The sequence below is a fragment of the Zophobas morio genome, unplaced genomic scaffold, assembly GCF_036711695.1.
Source record: "Zophobas morio isolate AGI-343-1 ecotype UQ-CSIRO unplaced genomic scaffold, CSIRO_AGI_Zmor_V1 ptg000030l, whole genome shotgun sequence".
Classification (NCBI taxonomy): domain Eukaryota; kingdom Metazoa; phylum Arthropoda; class Insecta; order Coleoptera; family Tenebrionidae; genus Zophobas; species Zophobas morio.
In genome coordinates, this window is record NW_026972135.1 from 9611423 (window position 1) to 9630582 (window position 19160).

At 33.4% G+C, this 19160-nt stretch overlaps 1 protein-coding gene across 8 annotated transcripts in view; it reads right to left on the bottom strand.

Annotated features, from left to right (window-relative positions):
- LOC135137962 (receptor-type tyrosine-protein phosphatase epsilon-like) overlaps window positions 1-19160 on the bottom strand; it is a 106458-nt gene that overhangs the window by 28339 nt on the left and 58959 nt on the right. For 4 of the 8 annotated variants that reach the window (XM_064067742.1, XM_064067743.1, XM_064067747.1 and 1 more), the window contains 4 exons: window positions 17351-17602; window positions 17137-17298; window positions 7980-8231; window positions 7765-7926 (listed from right to left, as the gene is read on the bottom strand). The exons of 1 other annotated variant lie outside the window; for it this stretch is intronic. In XM_064067742.1, coding sequence (XP_063923812.1) covers window positions 7765-7926; window positions 7980-8231; window positions 17137-17298; window positions 17351-17602 — 828 coding nt within the window. The remainder of the gene's footprint in view (window positions 1-7764; window positions 7927-7979; window positions 8232-17136; window positions 17299-17350; window positions 17603-19160) is intronic. 3 more of the 8 variants (XM_064067744.1, XM_064067745.1, XM_064067748.1) reach the window with 3 other exon arrangements.

A 19160-nucleotide genomic window follows, 5' to 3' on the forward strand; every position in this document is an offset into this window, starting at 1 on the left:
TAAAGCTGCCAGCTAGGCTTAAAAACATTTTTTGGTGATTCTGTCTCGAAATCATTCATTAATTACGGCTATTAATAAACGACTTATAATTAATGGGTTAATACAGCAATCAGATATATCCCCGCGCACTTGATGTGAAATTTTTTATTTAAGTGTTATAAATATCATGAAATTTGAAACTGATTTTTAGAAGTTTCGTGTATGAAATTGCAATCACCGGAAAAGTATTGCAACCAACTCGTTTGTTAATAGGCGGTTATTAATCGCCCTTATTAACAAGTATTGATTAAATAATTGCTATGGAGCATTGTAACTCTTTTGAAGAGGGTCTTCTTATTACTAGTTTCGCGTTCTTAAATTTTTCAATTAATAATTTGAAATATTAAAGTTACTCTTAAAAAATATGCAATTTTAGATCTCTAAATTAATTTTAAAGTTTCTAACACATATTGTACCATTTTGTGGTTAAAATTTCGAGTTTTTTAGGATTGTAATATTAAAAAATCTTAATTTGTGATTTATGTTATGTGTAAGAAAAGCTTAAATTTCATTTAAAAACTTTATGAAATAAATTAGAAAATTTTTGTGCTAACATTTTTTTTACAAATCTGTACGCCTAAGGTCAAATAAAAATTGCATTAATAAATCGCAAGTGTAAAATTATGTTATTTTATAATTTTTTTTTAAATTTTAGGTGGGAATAGGTATCCAAATTTTGGTTGAACTAACTCGATAGACATGTACAACTAGTAAAAAGAAAATGTTACTGATGTCTATCAAACTTGCATATCTGTTAATAAAAAAATCGCCTTGGCGTTAATTTTATTAATGGTTATCCGTTTGTCATGGCACTCATGGCGTCAAAAAGACAGGCAGATAAGATATATTTTTGGTTTTTCTTATTTTCTTTTGTGACACTTTTGCATATCCACTGGTTGTACATCCAACTTTCAAGATACACAAGAAATTTTACAGATCAATACAATGTGAAGCACTTTTCCATAAATTTAATGTGGCAACAATGTCGGGATTGATAACGTCGGTTTACTGTGTTATTTATACTGAAATGGGACTGAGAAAGCTGTTGGACATAGTGGGTCTGGTAACGTTGGATGAATATGGTGTTAACTTTTTTCAAGAAATAATTTTACCCCTCTACTTTTTTTTAAGTTTGTTATTGCAAAAACCATTAAATTTATTATATTATACTCGGAAAAACAGCCGGGCTTGGTAACGTCTGTTTAATATGTTGGGTCTGGTAACGACGGTTGGATACGTATACCTATATATATATGTTACAGCTAATATCCGAAATCCGTTATTATGCATAATAACTAGACATTTTAGGAATTATGCGTAATAACTAAACTTGTCAGTTATTATGCGTAATAACTGAAATTTTCAGTTATTATGCATAATAACGGAAACGTTTAGGTAATATTGGTAATAACTAACAGAGGAACAGGAATTATGCACAATATTTTCAAAAAAGCTACCCACCCTGCCTCCCTTTCCCCTACATATCACATGTACAGTTGATTTAAAAAAAACGGGACAAATTACAGTAACAGAAACTTCATATTCCCATTGCTTTTCATTGATCTATGAGAACCTGAATTGCTCATCTTGTCCCGTTTTTTGTGAAATCAGCTATTATGCATAATTCCTGTTCCTCTGTTAGTTATTATCAATATTACCTAAACGTTTCCGTTATTATGCATAATAACTGAAAATTTCAGTTATTACGCATAATAACTGACAAGTTTAGTTATTACGCATAATTCCTAAAATGTCTAGTTATTATGCATAATAACGGATTTCGGATATTAGCTGTAACATATATATATATAACACTTATTCCTGTTGTCCTTTCATAGCCAACCAACAATATATCTACGAAAAATACTTCTGCAAAAATATTTTGCAGTGTAAACATGTCTTCTGCGTATTACAGCAATGCGCAACAAGGACAGCCCATTTGGTTTTACAACTCTAGTTCTTGGCCGTCCAGAGTATCGTGTGTGATTTGTGATAGTGTGATTGTGATAGTCAGTTTTGTGTTTTACATGAAACTAACGGGTGTTCAAGTGAAAATTACTCGAAGTAGGCGTTGGAATTTCATTTGACACAATCGAAATGTCTGTTTTTATAACATCCATTAGGCAGAAAAATAACCTGTTGTATGTTAGATGTTGTATAGTTGGATTTATGTATCTTTTGACACAGGTGACGGAAGTATCATACAAGCTCAGACAGCACCTACCACAAGAATCTTTGTTTTAAGGATTACAAAAACGAAGAGCCGGACAAATAGTATGTCTACCGAAATTAGGCCAAATTACGCTCTACGTCAGTTATTCTCTTCCACAAAGTTCCTTGAATTAGAAAAAGATAAAATACGTAATAAATGCGTCCCCATAGTGCGACAGGCACTGATGTAGTCAATCTAGTGACTGATAATAATTCATCGATTTTTCATCAAACGTCACTGTCATTTTTGGTTTTACTCAGAGTGGTTAATCGCAGTTTTTCGTTGTTCTATTCAGTTCTTCGTAAAGTTCGTTGGTTGTTAGGATTCTTGTTTCGTTGTCCTATTTTTTATGTTTTGTTATCTTATTTCTTGTTCGTGTTTGGTCTACAACATGACGGGCAAACGTTTGAGTTCCCGTGCCCAGGACATCGTGTCCAACTTTATAGAGTATTTTGCTCTTGAGAAGGAAAACGGTGGTCCTTTAATCTCATTAAATGGTACAGAACGAGTAAGTAAGTGAAAACCACTTGAAGGTTCATGGTTAATAATTTCGCTCAAATTTTTAGCGAGTTGCAGATGCTCTAGGCCATTGATTAAATACATATAGATAGACCCATGCTATTGTTTGGAGCGAACAGGCCAACGGCCGGCGAACAAGAGATGGCGCACCAACATTCGGCCGTCAAACGCCGGCGAAAAGCTTGGACACCAATCGCGCGCGTAGATAACCCAAATCACAGCAACAATACATTTAATAAAGCTACCACTCGACAGAGGGCGACGAAAAAAATGTGTAAAAATCTCATAGTAAGCATTTATATAATTTACAACGTTGCCAGATGAGCCTAACACAACTTTGCCGTTATTTCTAGTCAAGTAGATTTTATTTCGTTTAAAAGTTTCTGATAAATAAATGGGATTATTATAATGAATAAAAATAAATAATACAAACAAATTATTACTTGTTATTTTAAATATTTGTTAGCGCTAACATTATTATAAATACTCAAACTTTACAGTACGAGTGAGATTTTTCAGGAAGAGGCGACCGTAGGGAGCCGAGTTTTTAATTTCGAAACGAGTACTGCGAAAAGAGTTACCGGACGTTTGTCGTTATGGATTTTATTTCATACTGTCAACATATTTTTTATTCGATAAAATAATTACTATTTTGAGAAAAAGTTCAAATCGAGTCACTTTTTCTGACATCGTTAGCAACCGCTGTTTGGCAAATGTTTTAATTTGTTGATTCGTGCAAATCAGCATCAAAAATGTTTAAACACATAATAACATTTTACAGGACTTGTCCTTTTTAGCTCAATTTTACCGGACTTGTCCGTTTTTTTTTATTTTACCGGACTCCTTCGAATCCAGTAAAATGTCAAATTTGACACAGTATGAAGTAAAATAAATGTAAATAACACATTGGAAATTTTTTCTACGCTTTCGTGTGCTCGCTTTTGTTACTAATAATACAAAGGAAAATGCTTTTAAATGCGTTTTTTTAAAACTTACTATATTATTTTAGAAAATTTATTAGACTAGAGACGGGCAGATATATACTAAAGACAAAATATATGCATTCATATATATCTTAAAAAACGGGTAACATATGCCGCATAAAGTCAAAAATAAGACATTTTCTTTCACATTTTATGAGGTAAATACAATTAAGTATATCGATAACTCGCTATTGAAAATTTATTGAAATATAATTTGTGTTAAAAAAGATTTTTGTGGTTTTATGGTTTATTAACATAATTTACTTATTTGAAATTAAATATTTTTAATACATAGCACAAGTTCTTGATATTCTTTATTTTTATTCCAAGTAATAATTGTGTTTCCTTTAGTTTTAATCAAGAAAATTTTTTGGTTATTATCTAATATACTTTTGTACATTAAGAAACTCCATTCTACGTCGCAGGACGTTACAGGACAATATTTAAATAAATTAAGAAGTCGTTTTATGTGTTTTAAAATTCACTCTGATTTCCGGACTTTAGACTTTTTGGTGTCTCACTTCGGCACAAGAACTAGTCGTATCTCAAAGAAAACAAACAGTGGAATATAGCGTATTGTACCTAGATTTCATAGTAAAAATGTCTAAATTTTTTTATGAAGAGACAGACTGTTCTAGGAAACTTTATTCAATCTTTTCATTTACGAGCTATTGAAAGACCGCCGGTCTCACTAATACTTCTTACTTGGCTCCTACGAATGAAACGAAAAATGCACAGACTGAAAAAAGAACAATTTAAATGCGCACTAGTTTTAATGAAATGTGAAATAAGTCACAGCATTATTAAAAACATTTCAGCACAGAAAAAACTATTTCAGCATTTGTAAAACTGAAAGGACAATAAATAAAATAATGGCAGATTATTTTTTCTATTTGCGCAATAAATAATGCAGTTATTATTTAGAATTATTTAATTAAATTTGGTCATTCGTTAAAATCACTGTTTCCTTAATAAATCAATTTGTATTTGAGAAAAAATAAACGAACATTTCAAATGTTCCCTAAATTACTAAAATGTGCATTAGTTCACAGTAAAGTGGGCATTACACTCCCACTCTTTAAAGGACGTGTCATGTGCTTCATTTCGCGCTAGTTCGGCAGGGAAGGAATCCGCCCTTCTAAAACCTAAAAAGCATTAATTATTATTCAATAAATTAATAATGTTTAGTAGTTGAGTTTTTTGATGAAAGAATATTTATTTTAAGTTTCTTTGTTAATTTTTTCAAAACTTTTAATTTGTTTAGCTACTTTTTTGCTATGAATATCTTATGTTTTTGTTAATTTTGTATGCATTCATAAAACACATTTTAATACAGCAGGCCTATTTTTGTTTGTTATTTTCTATACAGTTTCAATAATGCACGCAGTACAGAAAATCATTGCCCAAAACAATAATTTTATTATTCCAATTTGCACTTAATATAATGCACAAAATGCAAAAACTTATGGCGCAACATAGTAAATTTAATGCACAAATGTTATTGCGCATAGTATAAAATTTAATGCACAAAGTATTAAAAATAATGCACACTTAATTACGACCCGATTGAAAATATGGTAAATAGGGCAGTATGTATGCGTGATATGTCGTTAGACATTAAGTATTTTGTAAATAAAATTTATTTCATTGAAAACAGAAACATTAAAAACCATATCTGTACAAGTTTGGAATCGATATGGCCAGTTGTTTAGAATATGCAAATATGCTTTTGTTCGTATTTACAATTATTACGAAACAGGTTATCAAATAATTTATTTTCACATGGCGAGACTTTCAAGCGGCCGAAGAGTTAAAAACCATACATTTTCATTGAAGAAACAAACTCTTCCAAGAAAATTGACCAAATCTTTTAGTTTACGCACTATTGGACGAGCACTCCTTAAAACGGTCAGTATACCTAATCGCATTATTCCATTGATACCTACCTACCGAAAACGTTGCCGAATGAGTCTAACACAAATTTGCGGATATTTCTCGTCAACCAGATATTATTTCATTTAGAAGTTTCTGGTAAATAAATGGGATTATTATAATGAACACATAAAACAAATAAATTGTGATTATTATTTGTTGTTTTAATCCATTAGACGCTTATAGGCTTATAAGCATACTTTTCTTGAAAAATCGATAATAAATTCAGTGAAACATCTTTGTGCCTTAATTCCTATTGGTAAACTGGGATTTTGAATAGAGGTCGCAGGAAAATTTTGTATGGTTTTATGGTTTATTTACATAATTTTCTTATTTACAAAGAATGTTTTTAATATATAATACAAGTTCTTGATATTATTTATTTTAATTACATTTAATAAACCATAAAACCACAAAAATCTTTTTTTAACACAAATTATATTTCAATAAATTTTCAGTAGCGAATTATCGATATACTTAATTGTATTTACATCATAAAATTTATTTATTTTACTTCATACTATGTCAAGTTTGACGTTTTACTGCATCGAACGATTCCGGTAAAATCAAAAAACGAACAAGTCCGATAAAATTGAGCCAAAAAGGACAAGTGTTCCATTTCCGGAAGCGGCCACTGACCCTTTTGGGTCTCTTTTGCTTTACCTGCTATTGTAAATACAAATGTAAATTTAGTACTTCTGTAACCGTCCTGTATTAAACATCGAAACCGAACGCTGTCTATTATCTCGCACGAAAGAAAACAAAGGTCCTTGGAGCAATATCAAAGTACAATTCGGTATCACATTGTCGTATCAACTAGATTACAAAAAACACTGGTAGGACGAGCCGAGTTGCACAAACATTGGTCCTTCGAGACGGATTGCACAAAACATTCGTCCATCGAGTCGGATTATACAAAACAATAAGTCCTGTAGAGTGTTATAAGTACTATGTGTTTAAACATATGATGCTGATTTGCACGAATAAACAAATTAAAACATTTACCAAAGAGCGGTTGCTAAAAAGTGACTCGGTTTGGATTTTTTCTCAAAATAATAATAATTTTATTGAATAAAAAAGTATGTTGACAGTATGAAATAAAATACATAACAACATACGTCCGGTAACTCTTTTCGCAGTACTCGTTTCGAAATTAAAGACTCGGCTACCTACTCGTCCTGAAACATCCCACTCGTACTGTAACATTTGAGCTACCGGACCGGACCGGACCGTATTTAGAATAACTTTAATTACCATTTATGTTTTCATCAACACTAACAAGTATTTAAAATAACAAGTAATAATTTGTTTGTACTGTTTATTGATTATAATAATTCCATTTATTCACTTGAAACTTTTAAACGGAATAAAATCTAATCGACTAGAAATAACGGCAAAGTTGTGTTAGGCTAATCTGGCAACGTTGCAAATTATATAAATGCTTACTATGAGATTTTTACACATTTTTTTCGTCGCCCTCTGTCGAGTGGTAGCTTTATTAAATGTATTGTTGCTGAGATTTGGGTTATCTACGCACGCGATTGGTGTCCAAGCTTTTCGCCGGCGTTTGACGGCCGAATGTTGGTGCGCCATCTCTTGTTCGCCGGCCGTTGGCCTGTTCGCTCCAAACAATAGCATGGGTCTATCTATATGTATTTAATCAATGTCTAGGGGTTACTCGCCGAACCGTTTCGAAGATTAAAACTCGAAAAGAAAGACTCGGCGTCCTTCCCAGTCCGGCAAAATCACGACCCAATCGGAAAGCACCGAAACCAAAAGACCTGCCTGAGCTTACACATTTGTGTCATGTTGACGTTATGAACATTGTCATCTTTTTGACTAATTACTACAAAGTAACAGTTATTAGTTCGGACGTTAGCTTTTGGTCACGTGTGTAAAAAGATACATGAATCCAAGTATAAGAACAGACATGTCGTTTCTAGCAAATGATATTCCAATGGCTACTCTGAGTGATTTTTCAACTGAACATCCGCTGCATTAGAGGCAAAATGGCATGATGTAGAAAATACTAGGAGTATTTAAATGTTTGTGACTGGTAAAAAACAATAATTAAATTACCTGTATGGAAAAAAAGCAAAGAGCTGTCATTATATGCGTGGTTTGTTAACGCTCTAACCACTAAACCATATTGGGTATTGGATTTTAAAGGTGTATTATAACAGTGTACTTTACAACAACTGCTGTCATCCCCAATTATAAAATCGCAGGTATGATTTTGATCTAAAATTTATATCAAATAAAATTAGTTGCACCCTCAACTACTGAATACAAACCGGTGAACGGATTCCAAAAATTGGGTGTAAGTTGTGTAGAATTTTCCGGAATAGAAGGCCAACTTCCTAAAGGTCCATTCCATGATCCACTTGTGCGCTTTATGTCTACATGCTCTTCAAATAAAAATAAAGCGTACGCAATAATTTCTTCTGTTGAATTTATAAAACCATCTTTAGGCAGCAGAAAATAAGCTTTAGTTGAGTGATTTGATTTTGGAGACGACATGTTTGAAAACACTATTGAGCCTGAAACTAATATAATGATTTTTGTATTTTTAGAGACATTGACAAACCGTCAACTTTTTGATGCAAGATGATTATATTGGTTTGCTTGTGACAAATGTGTTGTAAGGGAACGAGGGGCTTCTTGTAACAGTTTTTAGGACAACGAATATAATTTGGTATCTATTAGCTGTTTGACCATTATAAAAGTATCTGTCGGTAGTCTTAATATTCCTCTATTGGACTGAACAGGCAAAAGGTCAAAATTGTTCATATTCACTTCATACCAGGCATTTTCTTAAAAAAAGGCGCATTGTTACAACTTGCCCCGTATTTTGGACTTGTTGTAATTGCCATGAGGCAGGTAGTAACAGTGAAAATAAAGCTGATGTTGATACATATTTAGACTTTATTTTTCAAAAATCAACATAACACTTCATTATATATAATATTTATCAGTAAAACTGAAATAAACTTTTAGAAAAAGAGTCAACATTAAAGATTTGCGTTTTGTTTTTCTTTTTCTTAATATATTTGGAAAGCGATATATGTCATAGGTCAAAATTATGGCTCGCTTTTCGTATGCTAGGTACGAGATTTGTAGAAGTGAATTTGGGATAAGTTGTAACATGTTACAACTTGCGCCAAAATATTGTTACAACATGCCCCGTAATATAATTTTCTACATTTAATTACATTTCGACAAAATTATGTCGCTTAGCGTCAAAATGTGTAAGGAATATCAAAGCTGAGTAATCTTTGAACTACATGCAAATCTAAAAGTTTTAAATTAATTAATAACAGATACGAAAAACCAAATTTTACTAAAACAATATTTTACATTACTTGGCCAAAACGAAACACGTGCACACATCCACTCACTGCGCTTGCTGAAGGAACAGTGGTTGTGATGACATGATGTCTTATGGTGCAAGAATTAAATTCAGTAAAAAACTTGACGTTAAGGAGTTTAAATTCCAGGTAAAAATTTAGTATTACAACTTACCCCTGTTACAACAAGTCCCTAGTTCCCCTACCTAAAACAAATTTTACACCAATTATTTTGCTGATTTGCAAACATTTCAAATAAACAAATTAACAAAATGTAGGCACACTTGGAATCAGTTAACTGAAAAATAAATATAAATATCAATTCACTTGTGTTTTCTGTTAAGGAAGAGGGAGTGACAGAGGGAGAGCGAGAGAGAAGGGGGGAGAGGTGGAGGAGGGGAGAAACAAAGATTGAATCTAAATTTAAAGAACTAATTTACAGATATTTAGATCCGAACTGCAGTGGCACAGCATCTCTGTGACCACTCAGAAGTCAGGACCCAGGTGAAGAGGACAAAGTTCTGGTATCTGAGCACAAATGGGGGGGGATTTAGGGAGGTAAGCAAATTATTGCAGTGTCCTATGCTAAGAACAAACACGGCGGTCTGCCCAAGGCATTTCCCCTCCCGGACAAAAAAATAAATATTTAGACAGAATTTTCTTCTCTTCTGAAATATAATTCGAGTTGGTGGAAGCAACTAGAAGATTTGTCGTGGATAAAAACCAATGAACGTTAAACAATTTTCAGATCTGATTGTAGTGTATTTAAAAAACGATTTAATTTGACGTACACACATTCATGGTACATACAAGAAGATATGGTACGCTAGTCCGTGGATGAATTTTCGTCTGCCTTGCGCACCAGCCACGTAACGTCACATTGCCTTGAAAACCGTACTTGAAACCAAAGTCATTTAATAGATAAGGTTGCCACATTGGGATGCCATATTGATACGTCACAAGGCGCTCTCAAATGGGACGAAAATTGCCCGTTTTAAATACTCGAGTAACGCACTAAAAACGGAAAATTTTAATCAAGTGGAAACTTAGACATGGATCTACATTTTCCAAATTTAGACTTCTATTCTGTAAATATTTATTTCAAAACCAATTTACGTAAAATTTAAATATTTGTATTTACTTTCACAGAATTGTTTCCACAATTTTTCACTGCACAATAATGTCCTGGCATGATTATAAATCGACAAATCTTTTGATTGTAGTATACTAGCTAACTACAAACTACGCAGAGCAAATACTAGTGATACATAAAACACGAGTCGCAGTACCAGGGCTATGAAAGTCTCAGCTGATTCCATAAGAAATACATGGGCAGCTTACGGAACGACATAAAGAGGTCACTAGCGTCACTAAAGGTGCTCCGACCTTGAAGAACATACAGGGTTAGTCACGAGAGAATTACTTCTGAAAATTATTTTTACGCAACCCAAAATACTAATACCCTGTACCACTTGATATTATCTAAATTTAAAATGTAATGCCTAATCCATGATTGCTTTGACTTTGGCAGTGTCACTTTGACATTAATTAATTTTTAACATTTTTTTTTCATCGTTGACTCGCCTCTAGAGCCCCATTGGATCGACGACATACAGTCAGATCAATCTGGGCTATACTGAAGCCGTAAGTGCTCTACCAATGTTGTTCGCCGCTAATGTGCATGTGTTAATTCGCTATCTCTGCGTCACCTAGAGCCTCTTCGAAGTGCAAATCTGCAACCTCTGGACTTCTTCGGCCATCCATTTACAAAAAAGCCGTAGCATCCCCCCAAAATGCCCAACATTTTCAACAGATTAGTAGTTAAATTGTTTACTTACTTGTTTGAGTTTGTGTTGTAACCTTTGAATAAAATGCTGTAAAAGGAATTTTTAGAAATAATTTTCTCTTGATTAATCGGTTGCAAAAGATCAAGAGGCACACTGACAAATTTATTAGCGGCGCCGGAGGAGATTTCCGACTGGCTGCGGTACCACCATGGACACTCGCGTAACCTCCTTTTCCACAGTTGTCAAAATGAGATTGCCAAACTCAAAGCAATCATGGATTAAGCATTTCATTTTAAATTCAGCTAGTATCAAATGGTACATGGTATTCGTATTTTGGGTTGCGTAAAAATAATTTTCAGAAGTAATTCTCTCGTGACTAACCCTGTAGTTTCTTTTTCATTTTCAGGTTTTCGGTGAACGTTTTGTCTGGTTTTGTCAACAAGAAATGTCATATTAATTACGGAATCATAGGGGATGTTGGGTTATGGGGTTAAAAACAAACGTAAAACTTATGTTAACAAAGTAATAGATACTTACGATACATGTAAAAAATACTAGAAAATTCCATGCTAAAGAGGTCAACAAACTGCAGGTTAAACGAAATAGTTTAATTTTCGATGTGTGCATGTTTGAGCGGTCCAAGATTTATTTTTAAATTTTAGTGTGTAAAAAATTCTAACTAATAAAAACTGAAACGAGGTAGTCAAGAGGAAAGTCTGCAGGGGTGGTGGAATGGTATTTTTGTGTGGTTCGTTTTTTAGCCGCAAACCAGTTAACGACTACGGTGCATAAATTGGGAAAAACTCACAAAATGTATTACCCATTACCGGAGTATAAACTGCAAAATGTTTAGGTGGCATCATTAAATCGCCAAAAATCACATCTTCATTGAAGACTTTAAAATGTCACACAATTAAAACAGGATGTACCACTTCGTAAGAATGTGCAAAGTTCACAACAAACTTCGCAGAAGTGGTGGTGTAAGAATTTTCGTATTAATGAGTATTCACAAACATACCATAAACAGTTGTGTTCTTTCAAGGTGAGTTTCCGGTAACTCACATCACTTTATGATTGTTGAAGAGGCTGGAATACAGGGGAGATGTGTTGTGGAAGTTTGTTTAAAAGAACACCTTAGCAAATTTTTCATTTCAAATAAAATAGTGTTTCACAGTTGGTTCTTGCACTCGTATCGAAATAATCTGTAGTAAATAGTTTCCGAAACACACTTTATGTGGGATTTATACAATTCCAAATTGACGTCTCACAGAGCCAAACAAATATGTCAAACAATACTGATTTAGTTGCAGCAACCTTTTAGTGAAAATTGTAAACAAATTGTATTCTGTGAAAACTATTAAAAATAATAAGCAAAATGTTTATGTTCCTGAAGTTGTTTTTTATTTTTTTGTGAGTGATTTAAAAATATTAAGAGTGAAATAAAAATTTTGCAATTCACTTGTGGATAACAACTTATTTGTCAGACTTGTTAAGGATTTAATAAACGCAGTTTAAAACGTCAAAATTGAATAAAAATGTTTTGCTTGAATATATTAATAATTTATAAGAAAGAAAAAAATGGCCAATGTCACTAGTACATGCCACCCATTTTTATTTTTGTGTACAATTATTAGTATTATATGAATCACATACGAATGCTACGAAATATTTGAATCTTCGTGTTTCCCGGGAACGGGCTCCCAAGGTCACACCCGTTCCGCAAATATTGCTGAAGTTTCGTTACTGATCTACTGTGGCAGTACTAACACCAAACGTCAGAATTAGCGGTACAGATCGTACAGATTAAAGGCATCAGCTGATCGGTCACACCAACTCAAAATTACAAGTTACTAAAAATTCCCAAGTAATACCAACCTCATTTTGAGGTTACATGGGGCTAACACCATGATACAATAAATACTAGGTATGATATTGCGCACGTAAGGAGTGGGGGAGTGACGTCACTCGGTGAGTAAACACAGCCATTTCGCGCGGATTCTGCGACGTTTTTCTGTCTTCCACGTATTTTTTAGAAGGTTTAGTGGCTACACGTTATGTTTTAATAATTTTATAAAGTCACAACGATGCGTTGTGGCGTTTTTTGGTGTAATAGCGATAAACAATCAAGACATTTTCAAAAAGACATACAATTTTATTCGTTTCCAATGGACAAGTATGGGTTATTTCTTGTTGTCGTTCGGACTCTTTTGTAGTAAAAAATGCAAGAGCGTGTTCAGTTGTTCACAGCATTTTAGTGAAGACGATTTCGGATGAAATTTGCAACACGAACTTCTGAATTATCTTCCTAAAAAAGAAAAAAAACTAAAGTCTGGAGATCGGCCAAGTTAGTTAAAGAAATTTGTTCTAGGGATGAAATCGCGAAATTAAGTAGGTTATTTTACTTGAATATTGATATAAATCAAACAAATTCAATTAAAAAAAAATGTTCACAAAGAACATCTTATAGTACTTTTTTTTAACAATTATTTTATATTTTCATTTATTTTATAGCACTGAAACCAATGACGCAGGTGCTGCTTTGGAAGATAAAACAGAGTCTGCAAGTAAATCTGTTGGGTATATTGAACATTTATTGTATTTACGCAAGGAAAGTGTTTTTTTTTTTTGAAGAATTACTTTTATGTTTGCACGGTTTTTTTTGCATGATGTATATTTCTTTCTCAAGGGAAACGATTATTTGAAGACGTATATCCAATATTTAATTATGTTTTTTTTACGTAGTACAAATACAGATCACGATATACAGAGAGAAAATCCAGAAGCAAAAATTGCTTATCTTAAAAAGCAAAACGACGAACTTGAAAAAGAAAATCAAGCTATGAAAACAATTTTCACTCCGAGAGAAATCATGGAAAAATTGTTAATTAACATGTAGATTACAGTTCAATAGTACATTGTATTTATTTTTAGTGGTTACTTTTTCTTGTACTCAGTTTTTGAAAGTTTGGAACAGAATATCTAAAGTAGATTTCTATTAATTTCGGAGGCTGCCACGGTCGGAATCAATACATGATCGTTTTCCGGGCTGGAACCGTGAGCCCAAAAACTCAATTTATACGGTTCCAACCCGGAAAACGATCATGTATAGATTTCTATTTAAGGTAATTATGTTCACGTTAAATGTACATAATTACCACAACAAGTGTGGTAATGATTGATAATCAAATAAAAACCTAAAAAAGCAAAAAATGGATAATTCTGAAGATCTTGGCGTTTTCAGATAACCTGTGCGCTACTAACGAGAAAAATAGCACTTTTTTTTATAATCATCTCCAAATTAAAGCCGCACTTTTCTATTGAGTACACGAAAAATAATATTAAACGCGAAATTTTAATTTGTTGCAAACAATAGAAATACGTATCAAACTCCGTTAAATTCGTTTTTACAATTTACTTCAGGTAATTCACGTAAATTTAGTTTTCAGATTGTTTAATGCAGCATTATAATTATTATATTATAATATAGAGATTGCACAACACATTTTTTAAATATATAACGAATTATAACAATAAAAATCAAAAATATTAGCGATTCTTCGTGCTTTTATGTTGAAATTCCAATAGTTCTACTCACCGAATGACGTCACTGCGCGAACTGGTTTCACTTTGAGCCGCACGAGTATCATACCTAGAGAATTATTATATCATGGGCTAACACCTCTCCTCCCCCGTAAGCGATTTTGCCCACATACTCGTTTATGTGGTAACCTGTTCTCTATTAACTAACCTTGACTTGAAACGATCTTTTGACAACTGCGAAAGCTGTCAAATGTCAATTTATCAGTGACGTGAGGTTATAACCGAGGTTGAGATTCGGTCAGTTTTGAATCATGGGTTGACTTAACGTCGAAGATGCTAAGTTGAAATCAGATGCTAATAACATGTGTTCAAAATTTGCTATAGTTCGTTAATTGTGATAATCAGTACGCGGGAATTTGTTTCACGGCTGCAATCCCCCAGTTGAAGTAAGGTGTGTTTTACGGCGAGTAGTGGGGACGCCTTGATCTGGTCCACAAGGTCGTAGCCAGTGTGTCGCTAGGAGTGTTTACAGCTAGTAAAAAAACTACTTCTATATTACTATATTACTTGAAATAATAATACTTGATGCCCTTTTTAATTTTTCAACCGCAGGACCACAGGTTTGTGATCTTGAAATGTTATATTATGTTGAAATAGTCCAAAAGAAAAATATATTTGTAATCAAACTATCGCCGCGACAGCACTGGTTCTAGCGTATGAGATACAATTCCGCGCGTTAGTGATAATACAAACAGGCAACAGGCCAGAATTTAAAATTGGCGGTCATGACATCAACGTGACTATGACCTCACACAAAATGCGCAATATCATACCACGTCTTCTTGTACTATGCACACATTGTGCTCAAAAAAAGACAGCTATGGGCCTGGGCTTTTTTTCGAACACATAGCATAACGTCATTAAAAATACAGTCCTTGTAACAAATGCCCTTATTTTGAATAAGTGTACAAACAAAATACGTGGCAAGCTTGTATACATTTTGGAATAAGTGCACGCTTATTTGTCTGTCAGATTCTACTGACAACAATAATTAACCCCATACGAAACTTACTAATAACTATTGTTTTTTTTATTTCTACGAGTCATGGTTTTATCTATGGGAAGCGAAGGAAAAATGTACAGCCACAGTGGGATTCGAACCCACCTCTCAACGCTTGCCGGACGAGTATTTCTTCCAACTGAACTGTGCTTATCTTTTCCTCACTTGCCAACATGTTATTGTGTCGCCACATATCCTTTGTTGTTTGGTGTTAAGGGATTAATAAAAAAAATTTAGCGAAAAGTCTGACTACTAATTGTCTTCAAGCGTAATCAGAAGATTCCGTGGGTAATTGAATTACTTTTGAGTAATTCAGCAATCTTTACAATTACTTTATGCAATTACTTTTGACCCAAATACTCAAAAATGTTGTTTTGTTTTTCTCTACGAATCGTTTACCTGACCTGCTAGGATTATTATACCTGTTTCGTCCCCACAAAGAGAAGTACCCAGTAGGGAATTAAAAACTAAAACGAGTTTAGCAGAAAATAAAAGCCAAAAAAGCCGAATATTTTCTTTAAGATTCACCCGAATATTATTTCTATCTATCGCGAGACACTGGAGATACGTTTCTCAAGCTACAATAGGTACCCAAGGTGCTTTCTCTCCGGATAGGAAACTGGCTCCCGAGCAACAGCCCCGTAGAATGGACCAGTCCCGTGGAGTGAAAGCGACCTTATCGCCAAGACCGGCCAAGCGTGTCTTACGGCCCGTCACCTACACCCAGGTTTCGTGGCATAGTATACTTAGTGCAAACTTCTGAAATTGTTCTATAGTCTGGACAGCGAAGAAATAGAGTAAACGAAACGCCCATACCTCCGCGCGTAATTTGAACGTGTGTTTTTTTTTCCCAGTTTGTATTTAGACTTGTAGGCTTTTATTTTTGTTAATTAGTTCAAGATTAGATTTAAATAAAGTAAAGTTACTTTAGTTTTTTGTATATTTAATTACGTCACGTATTCAAGAGTTAGTTTAATTTGACTGGTTAGTTTAGCTTTTTATGATTTTTTGTGATTGTTGATGTGTGTTCGGTTGTCCTGCTGTTTAGCAGAAGAAAGTGATTCATGGGATGAAATTTTGTTTTTGTAATAAATTTTGAAAGTATAAGGTCTTGTATTTTGTAAATCATTAATATACGAATTTTGTATATTTATCTTTTTGGTTATATATTAAAAATAAACTATCGAGTTTTAAGAATAATTTTCAGAATATAGCAAATTTGATATACATAACATTTATTTCTGTTGTCCTTTCATAGCCAACCAACAATATATCTACGAAAAATACTTCTGCAAAAAATATGTTGCAGCGTAAATATTTTCTTCTGCGTATTACAGCAATGCGCAACAAGGACAGCCCATTTGGTTTTACAACTCTAGTTCTTGGCCGTCCAGAGTATAGTGTGTGATAGTCAGTTTTTTTTTTTACATGAAACTAACGGGTGTTCAAGTGAAAATTACTCGAAGTAGGCGTTGGAATTTCATTTAACACAATGGAAATGTCTGTTTTTATAACATCCATTAGGCAAAAAAATAACCTATTGTATGTTAGATGTTAGAAGAACAGACATGTCGTTTCTATCAAATGATATTCGAATGCCTACTCTGAATGATTTTTCAACTGAACATCCGCTGCATTAGAGGCAAAATGGCATGAGGTAGAAAAAATTAGAAGTATTTAAATGTTTGTGACTGGTAAAAAACAATAATTAAATTACCTGTATGGAAAAAAAGCAAAGAGCTATCATTATATGCGTGGTTTGTTAACGCTCTAACCACTAAACCATAATTGGTATTGGATTTTAAAGGTGTATTATAACAGTGTACTTTACAACAACTGCTGTCATCCCCAATTATAAAATCGCAGGTAAGATTTTCATCTAAAATTTACATTACATAAAATTACTGAACTAACAATTACTGAATACAAACCGGTGAACGGATTCCAAAAATTGGGTGTAAGTTGTATAGAATTTTCCGGAATAGAAGGCCAACTTCCTAAAGTTCCATTCCATGATCCACTTGTGCGCTTTATCTTTACATGCTCTTCAAATAAAAATAAAGCGTATGCAATAATTTCTTCTGTTGAATTTATAAAACCATCTTTAGGCAGCAGAAAATAAGCTTTAGTTGAGTGATTTGATTTTGGAGACGATATGTTTGAAAACACTATTGAGCCTGAAACTAATATAATGATTTTTGTATTTTTAGAGACATTGACAAACCGTCAACTTCTTGATGCAAAATGATTATATTGGTTTGCTTGTGACAAATGTGTTGTAGGGGAACGAGGGGCTTGTTGTAACAGTTTTTAGGACAACGAATATAATTTGGTATCTATTAGCTGTTTGACCATTATAAAAGTATCTGTCGGTAGTCTTAATATTCCCCTACTGGACTGAACAGCCAAAAGGTCAAAATTGTTCATATTCACTTCACACCAGGCATTTTCTTAAAAAAAGGCGCATTGTTACAACTTGCCCCGTATTTTGGACTAGTTGTAATAGCCATGAGGCAGGTAGTAACAGTGAAAATAAAGCTGATGTTGATACATATTTATACTTTATTTTTCAAAAATCAACACAACACTTCCTTATATATAATATTTATCAGTAAAACTGAAATAAACTTTTAGAAAAAGAGTCAACATTAAAGATTTGAGTTTTGTTTTTCTTTTTTTTAATATATTTGGAAAGCGATATATGTCATAGGTCAAAATGTTGGCTCGCTTTTCGTATGCTAGGTACGAGATTTGTAGAAGTGAATTTGGGATAAGTTGTAACATGTTAAAATTTGCGGCAAAATATTGTTACAACATGCCCCGTAATATAATTTTCTACATTTAATTACATTTCGACAAAATTATGTCGCTTAGCGTCAAAATGTGTAAGGAATATCAAAGCTGAGTAATCTTTGAACTACATGCAAACCTAAAAGTTTAAAATTAATTAATAACAGATACGAAAAACTAAATTGTACTAAAACAATATTTTACATTACTTGGCCAAAACGAAACACGTGCACACATCCACTCACTGCGCTTGGTGAAGGAACAGTGGTTGTGATGACATGATGTCTTATGGTGCAAGAATTAAATTAAAGTAAAAAACTTCACGTTAAAGAGTTTAAATTCCAGGTAAAAATTTAGTGTTACAACTTACCCCTGTTACAACAAGTCCCTAGTTCCCCTACCTAAAACAAATTTTACACCAATTATTTTGCTGATTTGTAAACATTTCAAATAAACAAAATAACAAAATGTAGGCACACTTGGAATCAGTTAACTGAAAAATAAATATAAATATCAATTCACTTGTGTATTCTGTTAAGGAAGAGGGAGTGACAGGGGGAGATCGAGAGAGAAAGGGGGAGAGGTGGAGGAGAGGAGAAACAAAGATTGAATCTAAATTTAAAGAACTAATTTACAGATATTTAGATCCGAACTGCAGTGGCACAGCATCTCTGTGACCACTCAGAAGTCAGAACCCAGGTGAAGAGGACAAAGTTCTGGTATCTGAGCACAAATGGGGGGGAATTTAGGGTGGTAAGCAAATTATTGCAGTGTCCTATGCCAAGAACAAACACGGCGGTCTGCCCAAGGCATTTCCCCTCCCGGACAAAAAAATATATATTTAGACAGAATTTTCTTCTCTTCTGAAATATAATTCGAGTTGATGGAAGCAACTAGAAGATTTGTCGTGGATAAAAACCAATGAACGTTAAACAATTTTCAGATCTGATT